Raw genomic sequence first — 12414 nt, forward strand, 5'->3', positions numbered from 1 at the left:
TATATAGTGATGAACACTAAAAACTCAACGTTAAACAACAATAAATACGGATTTCCTATTCTCAACATAAGAAAAAGCTTGGCAGTATTGATGAATAAAAGCTCACCTTTTACTAAGAAGTACCAATCTATATGTGAACATAAAAATACTGTATAAATTACTGATACTGAATGTAAATGACAACTGCAAAAAGCAGTATTATATAGTTTACAAGATACAGCCTGTTATTATCAGACTTCCAAAATAAGTTACTATCCATAACATTTCTCTTCAACAACTAAAAAGTTAAAGTCAATCAGATAATCACGTAAGATCTGCTAAATTATTCTCTCTATAATCTTATATTATGTGATACTACAGATGTTTTTGTTTTACTACTATGAATCTGGTGACTCATATCTGCCAATCCAGCTTCTGACATGCAGTTCACTGGCATAATAAGCTGCAGTAAGCCATGAACCAAGAAACATAAATGTCAGTTGAAAGCTATGAAATAATGTCTAATATGACAAGAAAAGCAAAACAGAAGTATAATCTTACTTCAAAACTCTTCACTTCTTCTTCACCATCATCATCGTCTTCATCATGGCAGCTCTGACACCATGTAGAAAGAAAACATTTACTGATAAGTGAGGTGTCTTAAGCCTTAGTTCACTTTACACGTAATTTCTCTTGATCTTCTTCATTAATTTTATCAAAACAGAAAAGATGCAAAAGATAGCAAAAAAGTTACCTTTGCCATAATATCAGCATAAGCCATATACAGGAAATCCTCTTCCAATTTGCTGGTTAATAGAGAGAGGAAAGGGAAAATGAGGAAGATTAGCGCCATTATAGAGAATTGGAGCTCAAAAATATTTTTAAGCATCTTAAAAAAATCTTTTTAAAGGATTGTTATGTTCGTAATTAATTACAAAAGTCTTTTTGGAAAGTGACGATTTGAATAACTAATACAAACTGAAAAGTAAAGCCATCTGCAAACATAGTGCCCAGAAATTCATAAACACCTTCCAATGAAGCAAACGTATTTAATTTTTCCATTATACCTAGAATATACTTATATTTCACATTCAGAATTTATCTGTCAATAGGGAACATAGAAGAGAGAGGTGTAGTAAGTCCTGAACACAGCATCCATAACTGCGAAAAAGTGTATAGGGACATCTGTTTGTCTGTAGAAAACTCCTTAGATCTCATTATCAGTCACATTAAAATGTCTTTACACACTACAGGCTAAAGAGGTTTCAGTGTAACTCAAACTCACCATACCTACATAGGCACATTTTGGCCTAGTCTATGCAATCTCACTTGAACAGTGACAAGTATAACTTCAAGTACAGGAATCTGAAAATCTGCACACACTCTGCAGTCTCTCACACCATCCCTACCATTTTTCAGTTAAGGCTGTTCGACTGAATAGCAGAATAAGTTGATGTAAAGGATCAACTCTTTTAAGGCTTTCATCTTCTTCCGGTGGTTCCTCCCCGGGTTTCTTTAGGGAAAAAAAGATTTTAAAAGTATATTCAATTATCTATACTGAAAAATGTTTTACTCTGTGCAATTTATTAAACATGAAATACTCACATATGTAATTCTGACTTGGACAACGAGGGGAAACAAGTTCCAAGCAAAGTATGAAAAAAGCTTGAATCCTGACCTTGTTTATGACCATGAAGAATTACAAAGATGATACCATTTGCAAAGCTTTGGATTTCCACTTCTCATAAAAATTAACCCTCTTCCTTAGATTCTGAAAATAACTTCAATCTTTTACTGATGTTACCCAGAATGAGTGGTAACCAGATGCCATTATTTGCTACTATATTGTCTGTTCCTCTCTATGTTAACAAGCTTTATCAGCTAAAAATTAAAATCCTCTGTTCCAAGTCTTAAGCCATGTATAATGTTCGCTGAGGAAATCTGAGTGGCTTTGAGGGTGCAGAAATCCCAACTTGAAGCTCACCAATAGTTCTGGACAGAAGGAACCATATCTACCAAAATCAGTAATGCTGGCAGGATGTAGAATTTTAGAAGACAACAAATCAATAATATATAAAAAATATCACATATCATTCAAAAAATTGTGTGAGCTAGTGTCAAATACATTCCTGTGGGAATGCTTATAGATGTCTATGTATCCTACACTTCATATATGCCTATGAAGTCTATCTTTTCCACTTAGCTGTACCAAACATGACTGTTTCCAGCTGAGAATTCACTTCAGTTGACATATATGCACAATGATTGTTTCACATCCCAGTCTACGATAGCCATCTAAGGTTCATTTCACATTTTGCAATATGTAACAATATTTTCAGTATCAATAACAAGATCTGAACATTGCAAATTGTAACTTTATTTACCATTATTGAGGTCTTCCCCTGCTCTTTATTTCAATCTCATCTAGGATTCTGACCGTTCTCTTTAATTAAATGGCAGCATTCTATACTTGGTAATGTTATCAACCAGAATACCTCTCTAGTGTCATCAAAAATGATGAAGCAAAAGGGCAGAAGTTGCATTAACGTTTAATACAGATTATTAGTTTTTATATATTTAATTCAAATTAAATGGAGGATCAAATTCACCAATGACTGAGTTAAGTAGAGCTCACTATTAAAGCATAGCATGAACATAAGAACCAAATGATTTTCTGACATTTCTGGGAAATAAGCATTCTTAATTTTTAATGTTTTGAGACATTTGCCCTATAGTTATTTAAGTGTAAAATAAAAAACTTTAACTGAACATACTATAAGAGGATAAAAAAATACTTTAGGCAAGTTTTAGTTGCCATTTCTAAATGTTGAAGATTTAAGATTTAATTTTTACATCATCTAATTAGTAAACACCCATTACACACACTGTCCTTATAAATTATTATAATATAAATTATAATAATTATAAATTGCCTGGATCTGGCAAAGTCAGGAAGGGGGTAGTTGTTACTGCATTTCTCCCTTTAAATTATTTTCACTTAGCAGAAAACAGAGTTCAAGATTCTCAGTACTGAGAAAGAATGTCCTATGGCATACAACATTGTAGTTTACTGACTACAGAGAGTTAAAGGATTGGAAGTCTTGGTTATAGTTTCCAGGCCCTGGATTGTTCCAGTTTCCTATCTAATAAGTGAACAGTTCAGAAACTTCAGACAACCCCAACCCTTCAAAGAATACATTAGAGAACCCAAGGCTCCTGCTTTGTCCCTTTCCAGACAAGCTCTGCCACCACAGCCTATGCTGGGATTCCATCTTGACAGTCCTATAAATCTTAAATTCCTTGCTACACCATGCTACAGTTTCTCCAAGAGGGACAGAGAACCTCACCAGCATCACAATCATATCTTTCCCAAAGTCCACACAACAGTCTGTGTCAGCTCCACAGATCTGAAGAGTAGAACCTCAAACTCTCAACCCTCCAGGAGAGTGCTCTAAAGCAGCAAGAATTTGATAGAAATTTATTTAAAAGAAAGATGGAGTTTTGCTCTTTTGAATGAAAAGTGTAATACATCTGTCCTTAAGAAAGCACTGGACAGACACTTATCTGTATGCTTGAGGAATTAGAAGGGAACGCCTGTGGTCCTTTACTAAAGGATTACAGACAATCCAGTCTGATTCTGTCTTCTCCAAGACAGTTTTTCACATAAGCTACCTGCCAGCAAGCAGTTCTTCATAAACTTAGCAAAGATACGGTTTCATAGAGAAGGTAAGGAGACAACCCTTTATGTCAGAGATAACTAAATGACCATGATGGGTTATTTCTTCGCACACATATATCTGCATATACATACACACACAGAGGCAAAGAGCTATGCTGTTCCACATTCCTCATGCTCTCAACTGCTAAAACGTAATTATTTTTGGCAATGAACCTGCATTATTTAAAACATTTGCAGTGTGTTGGGACACATGAAGATATCCGTTTAAAAGGTCGTATATAAAGTAAGTATTTGCAGAAGTCTCTTGCTTTTTCATTATGCTCGATCATACAATTCGGATGCCACAAGAAATGAATTCTGCATGTGGGCAGGCCAAAACGAACGTCCATAGTCTGCTTGTGTTGAGTTCACTGCTGCTGATCCTCCTTTTACTATTTTGATTCTTATTTTCAAAATTGTTTGCAACTTGCGTAGTTGGTTGTAAGCATAAGCTTTAAACAGTAAAAGCAAATTATTATTGTATTCTAATAGAAATTTTCCAGTTAGCTTCCTCTCTTTCTATTGCAGAGAGCAGGCTCTCCTCACAATAAAAAGATTGATCTCAGACTGCGTTCTGTTGGCCTCACAGGGACTGAATAATTTCCTAGTACTAGTTCTTACCCAACCGTCGAAAGGACTACCTTTCTGAGAGACAATTGTAAGGGATGAGGACACAAGCCTTTACCGAAAATCACTCTGGGGACTTAGCAGGCTAAAGACATGACTCTTAACACTTTACTGCTGAGAAAAATCTTCACCTCCCTGACCAACTATACAAGAGGCTTCTTCTGCGAGACAATTCCAGTGAACACCCTTTTTCATGTCTGCTTCTGAGGGACTGATTAATCAAAGACTAGAATTTGTCTAGTTTCATATTCTAACCTTTTGACTTAAATGGTTTTAATGTGGGTTATGAAAACTTCAAATACATAAAGGCCAACTGCAAAGAAAGAAGAGAACAGACTGTTCTCCACAGGGCAGCAGATAAGAGAGAGGGGAATGACAGCAACTGGCATCTCATTTAGACACAAATTTAAAAAGCTTTATAAAAGGTTATGGAAGCCCTGAAGCAAACTGCCTGAGGGAATTCTGGAATCTCCATCACTTGTAATTTTAAACACCTGTCAGAGTGACTTGGTTATAGCTCATCCCTTTGGGTAGAGATAGTTTAGATGATATCTTATGTACCTCACAGACTTATAATTATTATTACACAACATGAATGTTAATCCATAATACATTCCCATGACCCTTTGCACCCAGACATACTGCTAAGTCTTCTATCAGTTTGTCTTCAAAATAGTGTTCTTCTGTTTCAATCCAAGATTTATCATAGCCTTGAAGAAAGAGATTGACGGCTCGGTGCCTAAAAAGGGACATTTAAAACAAACGCTGTAAACCTTTAGAGAGAAGATTTGGTCAATATGAATTTCATTTAGCTTGAAGAATTGTCCAGTCACTACAACTACCATTTAAAAGGAAAGCAAAATTTCTATGGTAAAACATGCTGAAAGCACCTATTTTAAAAATTAAGTTTACATTAAAATGCTCTATTCAAAACTGTGTCCCATCAACTTGTAAAACTGATATTAAAATGTAATAATAATGATATTAAGAACAGATAATAAATAGAACTTTAAAGAAATTTAAACACAGGTAAGAAATAAAATCTTGGCCACATTTATTTTGAATATAAAGTATTTTCATAATATTTTATTTTAAATATTAAAATAACAGCAATAGACAACATATTATGCTCAAATAATTGCACTTTTTTAATTTTCAGAATTAGACTTTCATATCTAAAATAATAAACCATTTTTTTCCAAATTGCATGAAATTAAATGGATGATGAGGCTAGGGGAAATAGAGTAAGCCAATGATGATGTTTACTGTTTTGTTGGGTTTTTTTCTTGAGGATTCAATGCAAAACAGACTGCGCGACAACCAATTCTCCATGAAGAATTTTATCAATCATCTTAATTCTTTTTAAACAACTGTCAGTCTTATACACTGAAATGAAGAAGTATAATTAAAATATACAGGAATGCTAGTTATGTGCAGGTGACCTACTTGTTAAAGTAAGAACAGCTACAGGTGGAAATATCTTTGTTCTATTTTCAACTGTCATGGCAGCCCCATTTCATGCTAGTGTCATTCTCGTGCCCTTGTGCTTCCTGAGACATACTTTAAGATTCATCCTACTAACTATGGTAATAGTAATAATACACATACTTTTGAGAACAACTGAGAACATTATTATATTGAAGAGATCAGATGCAAGTGTTCTGGAAATTATTTTTAGCAATTGCATGAAAAAAAACCAGATGTCTATTTTTTCTGAACGTTCATTGCTTCCAGAACCTCGGGATTCTGAAACTTGCTTGACTATAGATCCCATTCTCTATTAAACAAGAAAGAAGAGGAAAAGGAGCCACAGGAAAAGGTGTGAAAAGCCTAGAGTATATGCATATATTTCTTGTCTAATAGAATGCTCTTCCCAAAAGTGCAAAATACATAGACAAGTTTTCAGATAAATAGTTTACTTCCTGCATATAGAGCATTTAGCATCTAATAGTAAAGTTAACTCCACATTTCCAGAGCTATACCATGGCTTAGGAGGAAATTTTTCTCCCAAGATGATATTACTGTGACACCATTACGTCCATTTCCGCATTTATCTCCTATGAAAGGTGACGACTTTTCAGAGAAGGAAACATACCAGGAGGAATAAGTGGAATAACAGCAGGAGGAGAAAACCAGAAATCTAAAATTATACTTTTTGTTATTCTTTTCAGAAGATATAATAAAGTAATTAGATCTATTAAAAGAAAGTAATATACAAATTACATTACCACACAGTTTATCAATTACTGGTTTACATGTTTTTTTTCCTTTTGATCTCACCAAATAGCACTGTATGAACATAAATGTATTTGTTAAAGACAGAACAAATATAGCTCTTACCTTGGCAGATTATACAATGGTGCCATTCTAAAGCAAGCAACTACTGCTCTTTTCCTCTGTTTAGATAGCAGCTTATGCCACACTGCTTTTTTTGACCGTTGAGGATGCTCAACCTGTTACATAAAATACATACGGAAAAATAAACAATGTGGCAATGTCCCTACTGCCCGAGCATAGTAATAATAATAAAAATGTGAGATAACAGATAAATCAAGTGGAAAGATAACAGAAGAATAATAGATGGGAAAAAAAATGTTCAAGAAAGAGTTCAAGCGATCAGCCAAATTGTAGAATCAGAACTTAGAAAATAAAAGCTAAAATCTCCCTTTCCTTGTATGATATAGACATTATCCTTTTTTACTGCATCCTACTTATTATATCTTTTAGGTTGAATATTATCATAATTGAAGCCATGTCTCAGGAAACCTTAACTTTTGATACAAAGACTCTTCATTCTTTCTGTCTTTTATATGTGACTCTCTACATTGCACACCTCCACATTGCCTCAGACAATACTATTAAAGGATTTGTCTTAAATACAATTAATCTTTTATTTGTAGTATTTACCGTGACCAGCTACAATGGACAGAAATAACTTTAAAAAACAAGAGACAGGCATGGAGGCTTACTTAGGACTAAACTCCTCCCATGAATCTGCATAGCTAGAATGAACAGAAGATATTCCAAATCACTTCAACTACATTTCATAATATTACAGCTCTGTCTTCAGATATATTCTCTTTCTGCATCCTGGCTCTACAGTAGCATGAGATGAAATTGGGTGTGCTCCATCCTCATCTTTTGCTCTTTAATTTTCTTTTGTTCCACCTTCCATCCTTGTTTCCATCAGAAGAAAATGACCACTGTGGTCCAAAAGAGCAACTGCATGCAACAGTATATAGCCTGACTGGATAACCAGCAATTAGCATTGCAGACTGTGCTACAGATCACTCCTTTCCCACAGCCTATTCACAGTTTTTGTGATTAACTTCACAACTGCTTCATAAGATTACATAATTTGATCTACGCTACACAACTTTTGTAGAGCTAAGGTGCCGGATGTCTTTTGTGGTGGGTTGTCTGTTTGTGGGGGTTTTGTTTGTTTCTTTTACGGACAACTGTGCTGGTCAGATGATATCTCCTCTGCCTCCCAAAATCATCAGAGGAGTCAATGTAAGTTAACATTTCTACCCTGAAAGACTTGGTGATTCTTCCTTGTAACAAAATAAGGCATTTTATTTAAAATATTTGTGATGATGATGTTTATGCAGACTCAATATTCAATCCAAACATAGTGATCCAAGTGGACTTTTCTAGTTTAGTGAAATACGAAAAATTATTCAGTTAAATGATAAACACTTAATTGAACAGACTAAAATACTGACAAGCATTCAGTAAAATGGATAAATTACACTTGTAAGATTAAATGGTGACACTCTAAAACAAGTTCCTTCCAAAAGATAAAATATAAATGAAAAACGAAATTTGTTAAGAGAAAGGATAGAAAAGCATTCATTGCAAACATATTTACAGTCACAAAACAAAGTCAGCACTAATAATTTGAAGTCAGGCAAACCCAAATGTGAAAGTTAGGTAATTAGTAATATCTTCACATCAACTATAAAAGTCTCTATACTTTCCCAAAAGAAATAGCCTCGGCCTACGCAAGCAGATCTCTGAAAATAATAAAAACAAAGAAATTAGCTGTGCATGGAAAGAAAATACAAAGAATGAACTGATCTTTGCCAGTGCAATAAAGAAAGCATTCAGAGTATGTATATATGGAGAACGGAGTATTTGTATATGGAGAGCAAAGGATTACTCAAGACTATCATAAAACCAGACCCAGTGCTCACATATTCATTACCCATTTCAGTAACAAAAGCACCTGAGCACTTGTCTGCAGAAGAAAAGTAAAGCTGTATGGCCAAATTTTCAAACAAATAGGTGCAAAGCACCCAGAATAACAGCAGCCAGTATTTACTTCACTACAAGTCTTTGTTTAAGTCTGATCAGAAGGAGTGATCTGGAATGTTGGATCTGGTATTGCAATGGGAGTCCATCCTGTTCTGTAATACAGTTGTATTGTATATTCTGTGAGACTGATCTTATGACAGAACATGGAAAACAGAAGGATCATACACCTTGGGTTTCACTCCCTTGAACAATTTCTCCAAACTACACAAGCGTAACCAATTTGTATATTTGATGGTATAGCCAGAAATCAAGAAATCAAGAGATTTTATATGCTGTTTGAACTCAAATACAAGAGTCTAATGCTGAATTTTGCAACTCTGTACATGCTAATTAATTTCCCTTCAGCTCGGTTAACTTTGATAAAACCAGGGTAAGAGACAAGACCTTTTGACCCCCACATTTCTAGCTTTCTTCCTCACAGCCATGCTATATCCTTTCAAATCAACACCCATTCTCTTGTCTCTCTCTCTCTCTAGTAAACGAACCATGATTGACATGGATTTACTTCCACATTCTATCACTTTTTGCTTGCTCCACACATATTCAATAACAGGTAAATTTTAGTGACTCCTCTTCATTCTCTTCTATCACACTGTGTAAGGCTGCTGAACTTGAAGCAAGTCCATATTAAGGCTGGCAAATTATATGAAGATGGGTTGTGTGATGCAACAGCTGGGACACAGGTATTCATATCAACACACTTTGTGCATTCCAAAATCTCTGAAAGTCACTTTTAGCAATCAAGTGCTGCGCAGTGTATACAAGCACTTTCACCAACCTCTCAGATTCCTACTTGACTTCAACCAGTGATCTCATCACAATATGGAACCTTCCTGACATGGGGTCTGAAAACCTGTGCCCAGCTTCTAAGTAAAACCAACTTATCTAATGAGAGGGCAGAGCAGCCTTGAATTCTCAAATGTTCTTTGAAAAGGAAAAAAAAAAAAAAGCCCCGAGCAAATTTTATATGCAGTCAGTTTATAGTCTATGGTGTAACCAGCAGCGTTCATCCCTGTCACTAGGAACACCCTTGAAGTTAACGTGCTGTTTCTTGAGTACACTTCAAAAAAGAAAACCTAGAAAACACAGAATAAGTCTAAAGTGCAAAATAGCTAACAGTTGAGTAAGTAAAACAGGAAAACTAAATTTATCAAGTTTTTGATAGAGTCTTTGATAAAGTTTTTGACTGGTAAAATGTACTGACATAGTGTTGTGGGTTTTTTGTTTCAAAATTTCAAGAATTAAAAATTTAAAGATAATTAATAGATTCTTGTCCCAAGGGGAGGAAAACACCAAAATCAGAACCAACCAACAAACACCTAACTTCCAACATTTATTCTTCATTGACCTATTTCTGGGGACAAGTTCAATCAGAGAGCCAAAGGACAAAATTCTATCAGTGTTAGTGGGAAGAAGGACACAAAATAAATTACAGATTTTTTTTTTTTTAATGAAAGTTACTGTAGTCCAGGTCACATGGGAAGCTCATCTATTTATGCAAAAAATATTAGATAAAACAATACAGCTTCAAGCCAGATTCTGAAACAAGTTACAGATTCTGACAGAACTTTCTCAGAAAAATCATTCCTCTACCCTGCTTCTCCTATTTCTTGAAATGCAGCAAGTAATATTTGAGCTGGTCAGGTTAACGCCTTGGTTTGTATTCACCATTGCACCAGCATGATCAAACCTGAGTTCATGCATGCATGCAGTTTGCTGGACCACCAAAGAGTAGTCTTGCTAAAACTTCCAGATTATCAAGAACTTTCTGAATTTGAATGCCAGTTTGATTTTCTAAATGCATATATTCTTGCCCACATTCATGCACACTTTCATAGAGATTTTTGTCAAGTGGACATTCTTCTTACAATTTCTTTAACCAGTACATAGAAAATAGCTTTCTAAAGTCATCACTAGAGGAGCTGTGTATCAAGTCATCTGACTGTCCTACTCCATACAGCTTTAATATGCAGCTTTGAACCAGATATTTATGTAGGCAGCTTTAAGTTTCTTGCTACTTCAATAATTCAAGAGTCGCAACTGAGGAAAAATACCTTGGAAAAAAAGGCATTTTCTCTTTTACTCACATTTCATGGTCCACGGACAATTTAATGATTACTTCCTGCTGGCTGAAATCCACCAGAAGGAAGCTAAAACATAGGTATCACTTTCTTAGTCCTTTTCTAAACAAATGATTGTTGGAGATGCTGCAAACACTGCATGATCGATATGACCGCGATATTGGATTACAAAACACAAGGCAAAACACATAAACAGTAACCATCAAGAGAGAAAAAAGAACAGAACATTAATACAGCAGTGAAAGTACAAATGAAAGGCTGAATACTTTTGTTTAGAATTAGAAGCAACAGAATTGGGAAAATGTGTCTAACCTGTTCCAGGTGAAATAGCACATTTGCTATATCAAGCACCCTTTCCACAGTCTTCTCTGGATCTGAGGAATTTTCAGTCCTGTTTGGTAAATCTTTGTAAAGTGCCATCTGCCACCTAATGGCCGGATCCTCAAGCTGCAGGAGAAAGATTTCACGTCACCAAGGCAAAATCTTACAAACACACCGTCCAACAGCTTAATTAGTACAGAAACTGTTTCAAAGGACAACAGAAGCCCTTTATATGGCTAACCCACACCTTTACATGGCTAGCCCATACAGCGTCCACTACATTGACTGGGAGATCAAATCTAAAGACTGATTTGTGCAGTGTTTCTTGAGAGCTTCCAGAGGACTAAAAGTCTAATAATCATACAAAGAGCAAGTGATTGTGGGTCAACAAATAGCACTGGCACCAGCAATGAACATATTATTTGAGAAAAAGTAATGACTATGAGGTGGACAGGCATAAATTTGTACACTGACTTTCCAGTTATTAAACCAAACAACACTGAAATTATTGCTCTGCTAATTGGAATTCCTTAGTTTTCAGTCATGGAAATTAGACGTATTAGTCATATATATATAAGTTTTTTCACTTTAGTTTTTTCTATTGTTAGAAAAACCTTATTTTACTGATTACTAGCTTAAAAAATGAAAAGTTAGTTTATGAAAAATGAATTCAAGATGCATTTGCTTATTAGCCTACAAATTATAAAACACTGCATGCAGCAAAATGTTTTTTCTTATTTTTGTCTTTACATTTCATTTTTTCAATTTCAGTGGTCGGTGATTCTCTATTTTACCATTACCAATCTCTTCTTTGGTTCATTTTGTCTCCCTAATGCCTCTGCTAATCAACATTGATGCAACACACTTTGCAACCATATTTTTGTGCCAATGACGCTGAAGAAAAATGCAAAGGGTAACCCATTTTACTGAGAACTGGGGCCAGTGATCATTCCTGATTGTGCAATTTAGGTTTAAGTCCCACTGGCCTGGATTCCTAGAGCATTTAGGAGACTAAACCCTACAGATTCAAATAGGGCTAAAACTCAACACTTACTTTTCTAAAACATCTTTGTGGATCCAGATTTCAATTTGTACCTGAGACAATAATGCTAATTCACCTCCACAAAACATCTTACGATACACCATTTACTGAAGTTCCAGGAATGATTATAAACTTACACAGTCGCTCAATAATAGCTTATTACAACCTAGAAAGCCAGAACTGACAGGCATTTCTTCCACATTTCGGCTTTTCCATTTCTTAACAACTGTCACATCCACAGTCTTTGTGTGAGCATTTGACCGGATCATCATGAATGGATAGTCCACAAAAGACTTTTTAATCACAGCTGATGTCTTTTGATCTGAGGA

The 12414-nt window shown here is 35.1% G+C and overlaps 1 protein-coding gene across 7 annotated transcripts in view; it reads right to left on the minus strand.

Moving 5' to 3' along the window:
• RYR2 (ryanodine receptor 2) overlaps nucleotides 1-12414 on the minus strand; it is a 424514-nt gene that overhangs the window by 65054 nt on the left and 347046 nt on the right. For 5 of the 7 annotated variants that reach the window (XM_063328961.1, XM_063328960.1, XM_063328958.1 and 2 more), the window contains 6 exons: nucleotides 11035-11169; nucleotides 6665-6777; nucleotides 4967-5063; nucleotides 1389-1492; nucleotides 734-785; nucleotides 541-594 (listed from right to left, as the gene is read on the minus strand). In XM_063328961.1, coding sequence (XP_063185031.1) covers nucleotides 541-594; nucleotides 734-785; nucleotides 1389-1492; nucleotides 4967-5063; nucleotides 6665-6777; nucleotides 11035-11169 — 555 coding nt within the window. Of the gene's footprint in view, nucleotides 1-540; nucleotides 595-733; nucleotides 786-1388; nucleotides 1493-4966; nucleotides 5064-6664; nucleotides 6778-8303; nucleotides 8341-11034; nucleotides 11170-12414 lie in introns of all 7 variants that reach the window. The other 2 variants (XM_063328956.1, XM_063328954.1) reach the window with 1 other exon arrangement.

Source organism: Chroicocephalus ridibundus, chromosome 3, assembly GCF_963924245.1.
Source record: "Chroicocephalus ridibundus chromosome 3, bChrRid1.1, whole genome shotgun sequence".
Classification (NCBI taxonomy): Eukaryota; Metazoa; Chordata; class Aves; order Charadriiformes; family Laridae; genus Chroicocephalus; species Chroicocephalus ridibundus.